General features: G+C 48.0%; 10 protein-coding genes across 10 annotated transcripts; 4 read left to right on the top strand and 6 right to left on the bottom strand.

Moving 5' to 3' along the window:
* Positions 1-245: 245 nt before the first annotated feature.
* N7443_004240 (PQ loop repeat protein) lies at positions 246-623 on the bottom strand (the record flags this gene model as incomplete). Its single annotated transcript, XM_056884296.1, has 2 exons — positions 246-442; positions 503-623. 2 exons carry the CDS (start codon positions 621-623, stop codon positions 246-248), a joined length of 318 nt encoding a protein of 105 aa, XP_056742574.1.
* Positions 624-646: 23 nt separating this feature from the next.
* N7443_004239 (High osmolarity signaling protein sho1) lies at positions 647-1,357 on the bottom strand (the record flags this gene model as incomplete). The annotated part of the gene is given in 5 exon segments (XM_056884295.1): positions 647-895; positions 913-1,044; positions 1,109-1,237; positions 1,267-1,307; positions 1,339-1,357. The coding sequence occupies 5 exon segments, from the start codon at positions 1,355-1,357 to the stop codon at positions 647-649; spliced, it is 570 nt and encodes a 189-aa protein (XP_056742573.1).
* Positions 1,358-1,657: 300 nt separating this feature from the next.
* N7443_004238 (VWA domain-containing protein) lies at positions 1,658-3,655 on the top strand (the record flags this gene model as incomplete). Its single annotated transcript, XM_056884294.1, has 2 exons — positions 1,658-2,999; positions 3,054-3,655. 2 exons carry the CDS (start codon positions 1,658-1,660, stop codon positions 3,653-3,655), a joined length of 1,944 nt encoding a protein of 647 aa, XP_056742572.1.
* A 2,542-nt stretch (positions 3,656-6,197) lies between these two features.
* N7443_004237 (uncharacterized protein) lies at positions 6,198-6,477 on the bottom strand (the record flags this gene model as incomplete). The annotated part of the gene is made up of 2 exons (XM_056884293.1): positions 6,198-6,324; positions 6,386-6,477. The coding sequence occupies 2 exons, from the start codon at positions 6,475-6,477 to the stop codon at positions 6,198-6,200; spliced, it is 219 nt and encodes a 72-aa protein (XP_056742571.1).
* Positions 6,478-6,506: 29 nt separating this feature from the next.
* N7443_004236 (uncharacterized protein) lies at positions 6,507-6,713 on the bottom strand (the record flags this gene model as incomplete). The annotated part of the gene is given in 2 exon segments (XM_056884292.1): positions 6,507-6,623; positions 6,642-6,713. 2 exon segments carry the CDS (start codon positions 6,711-6,713, stop codon positions 6,507-6,509), a joined length of 189 nt encoding a protein of 62 aa, XP_056742570.1.
* Positions 6,714-6,819: 106 nt separating this feature from the next.
* N7443_004235 (Zn(II)2Cys6 transcription factor domain-containing protein) lies at positions 6,820-8,140 on the top strand (the record flags this gene model as incomplete). Its single annotated transcript, XM_056884291.1, has 3 exons — positions 6,820-6,995; positions 7,060-7,522; positions 7,580-8,140. The coding sequence occupies 3 exons, from the start codon at positions 6,820-6,822 to the stop codon at positions 8,138-8,140; spliced, it is 1,200 nt and encodes a 399-aa protein (XP_056742569.1).
* Positions 8,141-8,318: 178 nt separating this feature from the next.
* On the top strand, positions 8,319-9,509 carry N7443_004234 (gelsolin family protein; the record flags this gene model as incomplete). The annotated part of the gene is made up of 1 exon (XM_056884290.1): positions 8,319-9,509. One exon carries the CDS (start codon positions 8,319-8,321, stop codon positions 9,507-9,509), a length of 1,191 nt encoding a protein of 396 aa, XP_056742568.1.
* Positions 9,510-9,713: 204 nt separating this feature from the next.
* On the bottom strand, positions 9,714-11,499 carry N7443_004233 (Isovaleryl-CoA dehydrogenase; the record flags this gene model as incomplete). The annotated part of the gene is made up of 4 exons (XM_056884289.1): positions 9,714-9,962; positions 10,015-10,119; positions 10,170-11,383; positions 11,442-11,499. 4 exons carry the CDS (start codon positions 11,497-11,499, stop codon positions 9,714-9,716), a joined length of 1,626 nt encoding a protein of 541 aa, XP_056742567.1.
* A 383-nt stretch (positions 11,500-11,882) lies between these two features.
* Positions 11,883-13,289, bottom strand: N7443_004232 (Zn(II)2Cys6 transcription factor; the record flags this gene model as incomplete). Its single annotated transcript, XM_056884288.1, has 1 exon — positions 11,883-13,289. The coding sequence occupies one exon, from the start codon at positions 13,287-13,289 to the stop codon at positions 11,883-11,885; it is 1,407 nt and encodes a 468-aa protein (XP_056742566.1).
* Positions 13,290-13,826: 537 nt separating this feature from the next.
* N7443_004231 (putative general amidase) lies at positions 13,827-15,787 on the top strand (the record flags this gene model as incomplete). Its single annotated transcript, XM_056884287.1, has 6 exons — positions 13,827-14,144; positions 14,200-14,469; positions 14,522-14,663; positions 14,721-15,454; positions 15,517-15,607; positions 15,666-15,787. The coding sequence occupies 6 exons, from the start codon at positions 13,827-13,829 to the stop codon at positions 15,785-15,787; spliced, it is 1,677 nt and encodes a 558-aa protein (XP_056742565.1).
* Between the last annotated feature and the right edge of the window lie 245 nt (positions 15,788-16,032).

The following is a 16,032-nucleotide window of genomic DNA, read 5'->3' as shown; positions in this document are numbered from 1 at the left end:
GATCTCAGACTCTTGAGATCATAGACGTCACGATTTCGTATAAGATCAAAATCATCGAAATCTCCAAAACAAAACCAGGGCTCGATAGGCTTAATCCAAAAAACACCGTGAAAATCAAGCTCTCATCACTCCAGAAATCTGTACCTCCAATTACTCCAGCCCGTCAACCTCCGCTTCAAGTCTCTCCCTGACCCGGCAAATCCGGAAACCGAACAATCTACGAAGATACTCCTCCGTTTTAGCTCTCAGAAGGAAGTCTGTTCGGTCTCTGTTCGGTCTCTGTTTGGGTTGGGCAGGGGTCCCCCATCTTTTATTGTTCGATCGGAATTCTCGAAGAATTGTGCATTGGTTCGCCGCATGCGGAAATTCGCTCTGATTTCAGTTGGGTCTAGAACTCCAACTATGTACAGGTGAGCGACATTTTCAGCCTCGATTAACCACTCTGGAAACAAACTTTAGCAATCGAATTTTACAGAAGACAGGAGCAAATGAAGACACTCACCTTCAGGGAAGTTGAGAATGATGTTGCTCCCCTGCAGGAGCGTGCGTGTAAGGCCCAGTGTAGACCTGTACATTTCAGGGTAAAACTTTCTTCCAAGCTGGCGAAGTTTAGCACAATACATCGTTGGCTGAGAGAAATAAAAGTTTACATTGAAGCAAGGCACCACAGTTTTGAACTCAACCCGAGGTTGATGTGCGTGTATCCATGTCCACAACTCCCACTCTGCCTCCACCTTTTCGAGTCGGCGTAGGACTGCGAGTGCCTTTTCTTCTCTCGGAATACGCTCGTCCCATGCTGTTTTAGGAGGCGATCATTCCAACTATTTGTGTCCAAGATCCTCATCTTAATCTTCCATGTTAGAGAGGCTTTTGATGGCTTACTTCCCATTAGGTTCTAAAACTAGATCGTACAAGGTACTCGAAGGAGGAACCAAGAGAGCTCGTTTGATGGCGGACTTCACGGCCGCAGCCTCGAGGACATTTACTGCAGCTTTCACCAGGGAATGACGAAATTTGGATCACCAGAGAAGGCCATATCGGATGCTTGCAAGGAGAGCAACATGTGTTAAGCCAGTTGAAGAGCAAATTAAAATGTTGGGCTTCTTACAATGTGAACGACTCCGTTTACGCCATCCACGATTCCATCTAGCTCATCTTTCTTGCCAAAAGACTCCACAAAGACGTTTTCAATAACACCAGGTCCGTACTTCTGCTCAAAGTACTTGTTCAATCGTGGCTTCGGAAACCCGAACGGTAACCCCGCACCAGGTATTCGAGACCGGGGTATTTGTCAACAACGTGAGAGGCTATATGGCTAGTGGCTTTGGTGACAAGAACCCGGGATCCCCAACGCCATGTTTGCAGGATACACGGCGTTGTATGTGAGAAACCTCAGAGCCAAGTCTCCATGTGCAACATTCTGCATTATGTCACGGTCGCATAAAAGACGCGGGTAAGAAATGCTTATCACATTGAACAAGCCGCTTGTGGCTGAGCCGGGGCAAAACGTGGCCGATTACCCGTGTGACATGCGCGATTTATTCGACTCTTTAGGCACCCTTGTAATCGCGTGCTCTCTCTTCTCTTCATTCCATGCACCCCGAAGATCGCTAGGAGGTATAATCACTTCGAACCCGAGAGTTCTTCAGGATCCACAATGGCCAAGATGTCGGCCGATCTTCCCCCCTCATACTCAGCCACAACTAGAGGCGGGCCCACATCTGCCACACCTGCATTTCATACGAATGCAGTCATCGAAGCCGGCCATGTTCGCGCTCGAGATGAACAGGAGATGCAGTTCTTGCTACAGAATGTCCAGCAAGTATATCGCATTTTCAATCCGGAAATCGAGCCGGAGCATGACACAGAGTATTACTGCAACTGCCCTATTCACCGGTATATGAGCAGAAAGATGAATCGTCTTAACGTTTTGGACCTATGGTCCAAGGCTGTGATGTACCCAGGTGAGAAGACATATCACGACTGCTACCAAGTGAGCTGGTTTACGGGAAATCCGTATTCAACCGCGGTGGTCTCTCCTTATGGATTCAGTGGCGCGTCTCTCTATGGATCTCAAAGACCGGACCCGAAGTATCATGCAATGTCGATCCGGCAGACAATCCGGCTAAATGAAGCCCTAAATGCCAAAGCACAAGCTGCTGTCAACGGCCAGGAACCGCCGTTTAGCATTTGGGAGACCAGCCAACTCGAGGCATCGATGTCGGACATGTCATTCGCTGATTCGGCTTCCAATTCATCCGGTCAACGGTCAAAGCCATCCAAACTTGCTGGGCTCAAGCGGGCTTTCTCAATTAAATCATCCGAAGAGAAAGAAGCTATCAAAACCAGAAAACTGTTGGGGTTGCGCACAGAGATTCTCAATGAAGAGCGTGGAAGATGGCCAGACGAGACATCGCGCAATATCGCGATCACTTATCAGGCGAAGATGGGCATGACTGAGAAAATCTCTGAACTTCGGTCTCGATACCCTCTTCAATACCTTCATTTGCTCCGAGCCGGGTACTTTGAGCCTATCCCCGTTGCATGGGCAGATATGGCTTCAAATCCTCTCAAATTTTCGATTGAAGCTGCCTCTGGTTGGAGAGGCATTACACCATCATGGAGAGGATACGAAGACACCGCCGAGGAACGTCTCTACTGGGTGTTGAATCATAGAGCAGGGAGCACGGGGGCCCGACTGAAGCCAGATATCATATCTGCGCTAGACATGGCTCGGGCTCGAATGGCCTCTGCAGTCGAGCCACCTCCTGCCTACTTCGCTGTCGATGATGTCTGTCATATTCAACATACATCTAAGGGCTATTCAAACCAAGTTATGCCTCCACCTTTCAGGCCAGTGGATGGCGTTGAAACTCCTTCTGATGATACCATGATATTACTGGATGTTTCCGGCTCCATGGATTTCCAGCCCATGCGACCGAACTACAACCAGTATCTCATTAACGGCTACTCGAAATCAACTCAACCAAAGAATAAAGGTTAGTCCAACCCATTAAGAAATAGTCAATAAGTACTGAAATTTAGCATTACAGACGTGGCAAAGTCAATAATCCGCCGTTTCGCCGACGCAATGGCCAACCACGACCAAAACTGGCAAGGCTACGAACTAATCACATTCTCAAGCCAAGCCGACCATATTGGCATCATAAACCACTGGAACTTTAAAGAAATGTGGAAATTCGTCGCATTCGGCGGCCTCACACGAGTTATGACCGGCTGGCAGAAAGTGAAGCAACTCCATTTCCAAAAACATTCCGAATCAGCAACATACCATCCGATCTACGGCTGGCAAGCCGGTCCACAGACCCCGAAGCTGCGGTTGCTTCTCCTACTCGACGGAGAAGCGAGCGATATGGACGAGTTCGAGCTTGATCTGTTGGGTCTCTCTTGGGTTCATGTTACGATTTTCTTGATTGGTGTTGACGGGTGCCCGCATCACCATCGCCATGCAAACGAGTTGCAGCGAATCAGTGAAGTGAATCCTCATGTTTCGTTTGTTGATGCGCAAGGTAATGCGCCGGAGAGGTTTATTACTCATGAATTGCTCAAGCGACATCTTGGCTATGAGCTTTCGATGACGGAATTTGAGGGATTGGAGCACCCGCCTCCGTACTCTGTTTCTGCAGATATGTAGGATTGGATATCATGGGAGGGGATCTTATTGAAGTTCAAATGTGCTGTGTATATACGCGTAGCTCCTATAGCCTCCAATTTTGGAAAATCTCATGCTTCAGTTGTCACAACTCTGAACAGTATTTTTTGCTGGTATTTCCCACATGTAAGGAACACATAACATAAACTTGAAGAAATTTATATAGGCAATCCCAGTATATGTGACAGGCACATACCTGGCGCCTCTCCGAATCCACCACATCATAGACCTGGCCGCGTAATTGGTTGAGCAAAGAGTAGCCCCTCTTGATGATTGATAGGCACCCAAGACGATATGCCGATAAATGATATCAGGATCATCATAAAAGACACGCGCGTATGGCAAGAAGGTGCTCTTCGAATGGCCGTAAAGTCGAGAATTTCCCAAAGATGGATAAAATTCACTTTCACTACCAACACACCACACTTCTGGTAGCGTCAGACATTTTGAATATATCTTGCTGTACCGTTTGAAGAGGTGGATTAATTGAACTATTTCAGCACATTTTGGGGCCAACGCGTCATTACTCTCGGTACGGTGGAGAATAATGAGAATATCAGACTCCAAAAGTATCGAAATGGCTTTTTCCCGAGACAAATTGTCCCGCTCAGTGTCCGACTTCAATTTGCGAATGCAGCTAACGCCTTCGTTTCTCAATTCTCTGATAATAGAATGACTGAGCGCTCCATCATCCCCGGTAATAGCAAACCGCTTGTGTCGAAATGAGTAGGAAGTCCCCGCTATCCAGTCGAAAAGCTTGACAAACGAACCTATGAAGCGATCCGGGAAAGCGTGATGAAGAGCGTGGAATTCAGGACCCACAAATAGCCAGTTTGAGTCTTTTGGAACAGTTTTGTAGACAATGTGATTCGAGTCATGGCCTTTCTTGAGGGTGACGTAAGCTGTTCTCAGAATTTGAAGGCCGACATTTAGCCCAAAATGGCTTCTGGTTATCCAAAGACGACCATTAAGTGTCACAACAAGGGCAAGCATATATCCGAGGATACTTCCAAGAATTTGCAAACCGAGCTCAAGCGGTAATGCCATGAAGATATTTCGCGAGAGGTATTTATCATCAAACTTCAAGTGACGAGTGTAGTACAGATGGTGGAAATGATGAAGCCGTGCCAGCCATTTCAAAAGCGGTGGTGATGATTTGTTGCATCGGTGAAGCATATAATGAATAAGGTCGAAAAATAAACTACCTGTCAGGGAAAGGAAGAACAATGGCAATAGAAACGCTATGAACAGATCCCTGCAGGCGTGTCGTAGACAAATGAACGAGCCAGACTCGGTCGTTGGATATGATTTGTTGACCGAATCAATCATCTGGATTGTAGAAAATGAAAAAAACATAGATGAGATGAAAGACGAAGTCGCTATATGAAAAGTCTTGTAAGAGGAACATTGCTCTTTATGTCCGCAATATGTTGGGCTTCATCACGCAAGGCCTGCCCGTATAAAGATCTGTTTTCTGAATACGAGTAAGGCAGCAATACTAATCCAGAGTTCTAGCTCATTCTGCAGACCCTATAATGTTATTTATCGTAGTTGAAACATACAAAGGTTCAAAAATAACATCAGGGTCCCATCCAAGCCTGGAGAGCCTTGCCTTGTGAAGTTTTTGGACCCCATAAAATCATCCGTTGATGGTTCTTTTTGATGCTGCCTAGCTCAAGTGGCAGCAAAAGTGATTTCTTTTTAGCAAATCTACAAGAGATGTGGAGCCTAGTTGGCTCCCAGATCCCTGTTGCCTGTTCGTATAACATTCTACATGATTAGTAGATCGAGTCGGCCTGTGGCTGAAGTGAGGTTAACGACTCCACTCCGCTAGTCTCACGACAAATAACGGATATTTTGAGTCTCTTAGCTTGGGCACCCTGAGTATGAACGGTACGCGATTGATCCAATGTTTTCCAGTGCAGGAACTAATTTACTGTCCATTCTACATCTTCTGGCTCTTGCACAGCGCGCAATGAAAAGAAATTAGATCAATCATGAAGCGGCCAAAAGTGGAATCCTTCAAGAAAGGCTATCCCCATTAGTAGGGCAATTGCCTAGAGGGGTGGATAAGACTATGACTAGACTTGACCCACAGTCTCACAGCCACAGCTCAAAAGGCCATCCGTTTACGAATACGAAATACGAGAAGAATTACTATCTTCGGCATGAGGATTGCTGGAAACTAATATTCTCTATGGTAGAAAAACGATAGACAAGAACTAAAATAACATCCTCCGGTCAGGGCGCTTTGATCTCCTTACTCGAGCCGTGCGTACTGAAGGGCTGATATGATGATGTGAAGTAGCAAATTCACTATTGGTGATTGGATCTTGATTGTAATGTTTGTGCGCCCTGTCAGCCTCCCGCAATTCTCCCGGCTCCTATATTGATGATCAGTAAGAATACAAAGGAATTGTTGGCCAGTCCTTTAACAGGAGCTTGAATTTTTAACAGCTGTAAGCAATGTCGCAGCAAGCCACAGAACTGTCTTGCTAGTCATAAAGGCCGAGCACTTCCCTTCTCATGCCGGCTTGATAGAAAGTAGAGTTGCACTTGAATCCTTGGCTTTCAACTTTCTCTGCGCATACATTGAGTTAACAAAGGACATCTTTTTGTAGCTAGCCTCTTCGACTTTATGTGCCAATTTGCTGCTCAGACATATCCACTACCTGCTTTCCAGTGATGTCTTCTCATATCTTCAAAACATACCTAGCCATGTTAGGCACAGAAAGGCTGCCCTGAGACAGGAGGTGGGCTGCGAGGACACCAAAGTTGTAGGAATCGATAATTTCAACAGTCATATCCTTCGATCCTATTAATTTTAGGCCTTCTAGTTTCCAATTTTGCGATTATTTTGACAAATTCCACAGCCGAGAGAGCAATCACCCGATGATCGGATAGAGTGCTTGTTTTTGACAGCTTCGATAAAGAGGTGTCGATCAACTCTCTGGGACATTCAAAGTACAAGTGGGAGACCGGTGGGATGCCGGTGAGGTGAGCCAATAAGAGGAGCGCGCTGAAAGCCGAGACTCTTCATTTGTCATCCATCGTCACAGTCAACTCTTGAACACTTGGGATGGAACACCATTTTTTCCTTCTCAACAAGTTTGTGATAAGTAGAAACGGCAAAGTAGAAACGGCCGATGGCGAGCTTAGAAGATGAGTCTCCCTCGCGGGGCCCCTCTGGTACTTTTAGTTGTCTCTTTCCGGGCTGCAACGCGAACTATCGGCGGAAGGAGCACTTGCGCCGCCATGAAACAAAACACTCCCAACAGCAGGGATTTGCGTGTCCAGTTTGTGGTATCCGGTTTGGGCGAAGGTATCTCACTATATGATCTGCTTATGTTCAGTTCACTCCACTCTGACCGGGGTCTCCGTTGCAGTGATACACTTCGACGACATATGCGGCAACGCCACAAAAGTATTGAGCCTCTCAATCGTGCCAGACGGGCCTGTAAGAGTTGTCATGCAGGAAAATCTCGCTGCGAAGGAGGCGTGCCATGTGATGGATGTCTTCGTCGCAGGATCCAGTGTTTCTTCGACGATGATGATACGATAGAAACGGAACGCCCTATATCCTCAGCATACCTTGCATCGAGTCTGGAACATGATGAACTTCAGTCGAACCACCCGGAGAAAAAGGAACAGTACATCCGTCTTTATTTTAAGAATTTTCACCCATTTTGGCCGTTTATCCATATAGGATCGTTCAACATAAACCGTGAAACACCGCTACTCCTCCAATCAATGACTGTCATAGGTCTTTGGTCTAGTGGAGAAAAGTCCTCCCAGTCGGCAGCAGTCGAGCTTCATGAAAAGCTCCACTTGGCTATTCGTGATCAGAAGGTTTGATAGGCCCATACGGCTCCTCACATATCTGGTTGACTGATCAGAAATTCATAGGCGAACTGGGATGTGTCAGACGAAGATGAAACTTCGAACACCTTGCCCTGGCCTATTTCAACATATCAGGCTATCCTGCTACATGTCATTTTCTCCCTAATCCTTAGGAGTCGTGATACTCTCGATTTCGATTTCAAAGTCTCTCTTCCCCCTGCTGAATTTGAACTGCTGGAGACCCTTGTTCGAAGTTGTCGAAAACGAGGCATGTTCTTTTATCCGAATATGCTTACCCGATTTAAAGAGGTTGGCCTAGCATCATTTGCCTGGGTGTGTACAGAGGAAGTGAAACGATTCAATTTGGCCTTGTACAAGACCTGCGGGAAGTTGAGCTCCACCAATCTTGAAAAAGTAAGCCAACATAGTCCCGATGCAACCGGCTCCTTGCTATCTGCAGGTGATCTTCAATTTCCTCTGCCCAAAAATACCCCCTTGTGGAATGCCATTGGTAAGCCCGAATGGCTAGTTCTTCTCCAAGATGAAGACTCCCTTTGCGTGGATGATGATTGCCAGGAGCCTTGGATATCGAGCATGATAGGGGTGTTTGAATACCTCAGGCTATGAACACCAGTGTGAAACGGGACTGGTTTAAAAATAGCATCAGGTTGATCCTATCAACAAATACGAGTGACTTCATCGATACCCCGCCTGACTCAGCCCTGGCCCCACCTGAGCTTTTGAGGCTGCGTGTCTCTTCACTGCTTCGGCTCTTCTCCTTAATACAATTACAAACAAAATCAACATGCCTCCGCACGAAGGTCTCGTTCACCCGAAAGAATACGATGTCAAAGACAGCAATGTCGAGCTGATCGGATCCGACCTCGACCACCGCGTCAAATACAATTCCGCAGCCTCCGAGCCCGCATGGAACAATGGAAAGATTGGCCAGGAGTCCGGAGTCTTCGTCTGGCGCATTGAGAACTTCGAAGTTATCCCTTGGCCCAAGGAGAAGGTCGGCGAGTTCTACGACGGAGATAGCTTTATCGTGCTCCACACATACAAGGTCGGCGACGACAAGCTAGGCCACGACATCTTCTTCTGGCTAGGCAGCAAGACAACTCAGGACGAGGCTGGCACCGCTGCTTACAAGACAGTCGAGCTGGATGAGTTCCTGCATGGTGCTGCAACCCAGCATCGTGAAGTTCAGGCACAGCCCTCCAACGATTTCTTAGCGTTGTTCCGTCACTACGCGGTCCGGTCTGGAGGTGTTCGCTCCGGATTCACCCACGTTGAGCCAGAGAAAGCGAAGGAAATACTCACACTTCTGCGCATCTTTAAGCACCCTGGCTCCACCCGGACGGGCACCATCATTGTACACGAAGTCGAGCCTACGTGGGAAAGCCTCGATGAGAAAGACGTGTTTGTTTTGGATAAGGGAGACAAGATCTGGGTCTGGCAGGGCAAGAGCTGTAGCCCGATGGAGAAGGCTAAGGCCGCCCAGGTGGTGAATGATATGACGTTGGCGAAGCATATCGACGTTGAAGTTCTTTCCCAACTCGAGTCAAGATCTCGGATCGTTGTGGACCTGCTAGGTGGCAAGGAAGCCAATAAATCCAGCTTCCAATGCGCACGACCTGGCTCTTTCGCGAAGCGAGGTGTGGAGGAGAGCAATAGTTCTCGGACCCAAAAGCTTTTCCGGCTCAGCGACGCCTCAGGCTCATTATCCTTCGATCTTGTTAAGGATGGAGGCAGTATTAGCAAGACCGACCTCGACGGAAACGACGTCTTCATCTATGACACTGGCAACCGCATCTGGGTCTGGCAAGGCTTGGAAGCCAGCGCAGCCGAGAAGGCTATGTGGATGAAGGTTGCCCAGGCTTACATTCGTCGTCTTCTGCAAGACCAAGAAGATTCCGAGGCGTATCTCAATCCTATCTCCAAGGTTGTACAGGACTATGAGAGCCCGGCATTTTTGAAGGCACTTGCGGCCTAGGTATGTACATAAAGAGTGAATATTTGACTTGGCATTTGGCAGAACAAACAATATCATCACTATGACCCAAAGCACCGCATTTTTGTGGAATTAGCCACTGGTAGCTCATCCAAGCGAGAATCTCGGCTTCCAACTACCTTTAAACCGCCCATCGCAGACTAAAGCCAAGACTGAAAGCGTAATCCAGACGAACCGAGCAAATCGCTACACATATCGCTGGGTCTGTTGGCGTGAAGCAAACTCCTTATACTTCAAGGCTGTCTTGACCCTTGCTCGCTTCCCATAAAACATCAACAGCGCTGACATGGCGAGAGTTGCAAGAGCAAGCACGCCAATGACAATGAAGGTATTTTGAATACCCATGCCGGCGACCCAGTCAGTAAAGGCAAATAGGATAAGCATTGCCAACCCATTGCGAACAAAGACAACAGCTACGAGGGCATCACCGAGGATCTAGAGACCGTTAGTATTCAAGATAGCGTAATGAAGTTGCAGTTGTACCCACATCAGGATAACAATCAGTGAGATATGTCAAAGCAACATCTGCAGTGACCACAAAACCGAATCCAAACAAGCCTGTACCGATAGCAAGAATGATCCACGCCAAATCCTGTAATACATCGTCAGCCACGTTCATATTAAAGACATTGGTAGACGGACCCGACCGAGCCCAATTCCGAACATTAACAACCCAGTGGAATTCAATACTCCAGCAGGGAAAATCATCCATGGGCGCATTTCCGGCTCAAAGATACCCCCATTCCGTCGTGCCAGCCAAACAATAAGCCAGTCATTCAGGAAAGGAGCCGTAAGTGTGGCTATCAGTGTTCCAACGAAGCCGCCAAGATTGAACAATCCAATTGCAGCCGCACTGAAATTGTAAGGTGGATCAATCAAAAAATAAGATACAGATGAAACGCAGGCTGCAAACCAAGCAAGGATAGCGCCGTAGCTGATAGCGGTAAAAGCCACCGCTGGGAAGGTGAAGAGAACAACCAGCGGTTGGTAAAAGTGCTGAATCATGGGGATATCCGTTTTGGTAACGAACGTGAGTCTTTGTCTATATGATTTGTGGCTCCGAGTAGCGACTGCGAGGTTATTGCACGGTGTCTTCCTCATATGGTCACGTTCTTTTCCCCCGTTCTCAACAATATCCGAAGAAGTTGAGGTAGAACGACCGACCATAACCGGGACATATTTTGACTCTTCAAAGAAGAAAAGCACAAGAAGAAAATTAACCCCAAGCATGATCGCAATGATCCACCACATCCACCTCCATCCCAGATCAACGACAATGTAACCAGCAGCGATAAGCCCACCAGTCGAGCCGAGAGTCTGCATGAAGATAAAGACGCCATTTATTCGGGCATGCTGATGAATGAAGAACATATCAACAATGGTAATCACAACGATCGCCTCGGCGATAGATCCAGCCAAGCCAGCGATAACGTTGATAGCAATCAGCTCCCCAGCAGTGTGGAATTTCGCCCACCAGATAGCGGTGGCAAATTGCACAATGGCGCTGATGAGATACAACGGGCGGCGACCAAATTTGTGCACGCAAGGGATTAGAATGAGGCATCCTACTGCAAGGCCGGCAACGTTGGCGCCGATGGCATTGTTGAAGTTTGCGTAAGTCAACCCCAGCTCAGCCATGTATTCACGGTATGCGACGCTGTTGATGTCGATCAAGACCATTGTGAAGAGGACATAAATGCATGCCAACCCAAAGTTAATCGCTTTTCTGAACGGGGTCCAGTTCTGAGTCTTTGTTAACTTGGGGATGCGTCGAAAGGACGATGTATTTACCAGAGGGTCATCGGGGTCGTCTGAGGGGGTGGGCCCGAGAATGACCTCGGATTGGGAGGTATCCCCTAGGTCTTGGTGAGGACATTGATCATAGGAATAACTCAAGTAGCAAATATGGCTTACTGTCTTCAAGTAAGATGGTCCCTGGTGGGAATTCTTCTAAAGAGGTGTGATCTTCCATGGCAGGCAACGAATATGCAGTCAGATGAGATGCCTTGACTGCCTCCAACAGCTAAAATTACTTGCCTTCTTATAACTTCGAGGATGAATACCAGGGATTGTGCGGTGTGACTTTTTATCCTCGCTGGCCTCTGATATACATTTTGTAAATACAAAGGGGTACGCAAACTTACTGCTCCTTAGACCAATCAACGGGCACCAAATTAGGTGCGTTCTGAATTTGGGCCAAGTGTGGAATTGCAGCATACATCCTAATACGCCTATACTTATGGCACCAGGGGTACAACAAAGAAACTACACGAGGTCCATGGGATATGTTGGAAATTTACGACGGATTACCAATTATTATTGAAGATTTCTTCCTATCCCTGTTCAGGTGCCGCATCACAGCGGCACACTCAAATCTGGGTCATTCTCAAAAAGACAGAAAAGGTATCGTGCTGTGCCCAGGTCCCTGGCTTTCCAAACACGAGCGAGGAACATGCGCAGGTTGGAAATGAAAGGGTAGAAATATGCACCCTTAATTTTGAAAATCAATGATAGAATGTGCTTTCTTCTCTCTGAGTCGTGGACCTCTGCCCCTGCCAGCAGGAGCGCTAGAGTAACGTTGGGTGGAAACTGGTCAGCTCCCCGCAGACAATGGAGCAGTTCATGCACCATCGACTGGGAAAGGGACTCTGCTTCGGAGTCTCGCTCTCCAAATGGGTATTGGAGTCGATGCAAGAGAAGAAGTGCCGCCGTCCGATGAAGGTTAGCCTGTGAGAGAAGCAGAAGCATTTCGTCGTCCGAGAAGCGCTTCAGTATATCTTTTGATACGTTCGGTGACCATGCTGTGAGTTCATTTGTGAGACAATCGAAGTCCCCCGGGGAGACCTTATCGCTATGCCCTGTACGAACAGCCGCTCCCACGATACAAACGCGATACAGAAGTGGCAGCAGAGGAGCACAAAGGCCCGCATGGTGATTGACAATGTATGGATCTCGAAGCCTATATTCAATCACAGGGACCCGAGCTCGGAACAGTGACTGAGTTGTATCTAGAAATATAAGACACAGGAGCTCTTTCATGTCGAAATCTCGCAGCTCATCCGCATAGTATAGCGGCCGAATGAGAGTCAAGGTATGTCGACAGATTGTGCTAGCCGACACACCAGATATCAACCGGTGGAAGCCCACCAAGCTCGTGCCCAAGGCCAAGATGCCACCCACATACTCAGCCTTGGTTATTTGCGCGTTCCGCAGGGCTTTCAGGGCGGATGCACCCATGGACCATTCTTCGTTGCTACAGGGCGTCTGATTTGTCATGCACCGATATAGTACGCGAGCAAATGCTTCATATGGGTGGAGAAGGAGTGAAGGGGCTTCTTCCATTCGGCACTGAATCATCTGGCTCATCTCGAAGCTGAGCCGAGGTCCAAATGAGTAGAAGGTGCATACTTGGAATGAGGTGCAGACTGGGGAGATGATGCCCGCTTGGAATATCATTTTCGAGAACTCGAGCTTGTGTGTAGATTCACATTCATCTTCTTCCTTGAGCTGTTGATTCGAGTCCTCGGTGGAATCGTTTGGCGAGCTGGGTAGCGGCGACGCCAAGCTTCCCGTCAGTCCGTCGCTTGAATCAGTCACCGAGCCCTCAGTAATAGCAACCCTTGGCTTTCGACCTCGTTTCCCACGACATCGTGAATAAGTGCAAGAATGCTTAAGACGATAGCAGCGATAACAGCTGCCTGCGGGGCCTGTCAGACACCGAGCTTTAATAGAGTGGCATCGGTCACACGCAGGGGACGGCATCACTGAGGGGTTCTTTTGAGCAAGTGCATCGCACTGATAACGGATAACTCGGATGGAGGAAGTGGAGAAGCGGGTGGAGGCGATCAGGGTCGTGTTGATAGAGAGAAGATGAAGCTAGAGATCTGATCGCAAGATATCTCGTATCGCCGTTGACTGACAGGAGCGGAAATAGGCGACTTCATTCCGTTAGAGATGGCGGCAATTTCAACGAATAGAGAGTCATGACGAGCCGGCGAATTAATAGCTCGTTCCGTTAGCTTACCATCCTGCCGAAGGTGAATGGCTTCGTCGGCAACCTCTACTTAACCCCGCGACTCCGCACCTTAGCCGAGGTATACGACCTAAGGACCCTAGTTTCTTCGCTTCGACCGAAGGAAGTTTCCTAAGTCAGCTACTTAATTAAGAGGGTATATCTAACCAATAGACCCGTTTGTTCTTCTTGTTTCTACAACGGCACGCAGACTTCCGGACCCTACAGGTGCGGACGCTAAGACCTTACGTTATATTTGTGCTCGGATATCAAATTCATCGTTCAAAATGGGCTCTATCAACCAAAAGGCTCCTTGGCAAGAGAGGATAGCCATAAAGAGAGAGGCTTGTGCGAACAGAATCCCGCAAGCATGGAAAGTGTCGGAAAACTACCTAAATAGTCTTCAGACACCATTGTCAGACAATAAAACCAATCTTATCCAAGGAGAAGTGGTTCGCAAGTCTGGGATCCTGACAGATCGAGAGCTAGATATCACTGAGCAATATGACGTCGCTGCTCTGCTCTCTGCTCTGGCGAGTGGTGCGTTGACCTCGACGGAGGTGACTTTGGCATATTGCAAGCGTGCTGCGGTTGCTCAACAGTTGGTTCGTTCCTACAGGTATTTATCGGCATGATACTCTAAGCTCACATCTCGATTAGATCAACTGTCTTACGGAGACAATGTTTGAGGAAGCCCAGGCTCGTGCCGAGTATCTGGATAACCTCCGAGCTCAGGGCAAATCGGCCGGGCCTCTTCACGGTCTCCCTGTCAGCATTAAGGATAACTTCCAGTATAAAGGAAGGGAAGCGACTATCGGCATGGTGACATTTATGGATGAAGTTGCTTCGGCAAACTCGGCTCTCGTTGATATCCTTCTTAACCTAGGGGCGGTCATTTATGTGAAGACCAATGTCCCGCAAACAATGATGGTGCGTGACTCGGATAATTTACATAATACCCAAGAACTGACCTCTGTTAAAGACTGCTGAGGCCGATAACAATGTGTTCGGACGTACTCTGAACCCCTGGAATACAGCCCTAGGACCCGGCGGCTCTAGCGGAGGCGAGGGTGCCCTGATTGCGCTTCGAGGATCACCATTGGGAGTGGGCACCGATATTGGCGGTAAATAGAATCCAAGCGCAACCAAAGGCTCAGGAAGCTAATTCTAGTTCCCCCAAGGCTCGGTCAGGATTCCAGCTACCTGCTGTGGAACGTACGGATTCAGACCCAGCGCAGCAAGGGTTCCGAACGGAGGAATGCGCGTGTGCACAACCAGTGGAATGAAATTTATCTTATCCTGCGCGGGACCCCTGTCACTGGATCTGAATGGCATTGAAACATTCTTCAAAGCCATCTTCAACGCTCAGCCCGCTCTTTATGACTCCACTATCCTCGACATTCCGTGGAGACAGGTATCCACCAAGCCTACTCTTAGAATCGGAGTTGTGCCCGAAAGCCCTAACTTCCCTCTTCATCCCCCTGTTCGGCGAGTTCTAGCCGAGGCTGCCACACTACTCAAAGCCCAGGGCCATGAGATTGTCCCCTTGAGTGAGAAGGAATGTCAGATCATTGAAGCCAACGAAATCGCATGGAACACCTTCAGTCTCGACCAAGGGGCAATGCGTCATATGCAGGCAGCTGGAGAGCCTCCCGTGCCCTCGCTGGTCCATATTGGGAAGTTAATCGAGGTGTTGAAGCTAAAGAAGCCTACCCTTCCGGATATGAGCACTCTTGACAGCATGGGTAAATTGGCTTTACTGAATACACACCGCGCAGAACTGCGTGAATCTTACAGAAAGATGTGGCTCCACCATAATCTGGATATCTGCCTTGCACCACCTGCTCAATCGACAGCGGTGGCGCATGATAAATTTGGCGTGGCGCCTTATACCACCTTCCTGAACCTGCTCGACGTGAGTTATGCATGGAATGCACTTTAGCACAGCTTGCTAACTGGATTTATTCCCATCCCTAGTATCCAGCCTGTGTCATTCCATTCGGACACGTGGGAGAGCTCGATGCCAAGGAGACCATGGAGTTGAAGGAGTACCAGGTTGCACCGCCTTGTAAGATTGACTTTGAACTAAATTTTGGGAGCAGGTGCTAATGTTGTAACCGTTGCAGGGAACTATGAGCTGCTCAAGGGAGCACCGTGCTCGATCCAAGTTTTCACTACCACCCTCCGGGATGAGGAATGTTTGCAGATGACCAAACAAATTGACGAATGCCTGAAAGGTAAAATTTAGTGAGGCATTAGGCTCTCCTGGTATATTCTGATATTCTAACAGCAGGATTCGGTCTCATAGGACCGAAAACTTCATCGAGAGCTCTACAAACTTCGGCTCTGTAGTTACTGGCTCGGGAAGTCGAATTCAAGGATTCTTCAGGAGCTCTATTTACACTCGGTAGCTGCATTAAAGATATTGAATATGATTGATTCATTGTTGAAAATACAAAGTCATTAATTCCTGCAACATAATCATACCAAGTA

This window comes from Penicillium atrosanguineum (assembly GCF_028827265.1).
Source record: "Penicillium atrosanguineum strain IBT 20685 chromosome Unknown utg000003l_segment0_segment0, whole genome shotgun sequence".
In the NCBI taxonomy this organism is placed as follows: domain Eukaryota; kingdom Fungi; phylum Ascomycota; class Eurotiomycetes; order Eurotiales; family Aspergillaceae; genus Penicillium; species Penicillium atrosanguineum.
This window is presented reverse-complemented; position numbering and strand designations above follow the sequence as displayed.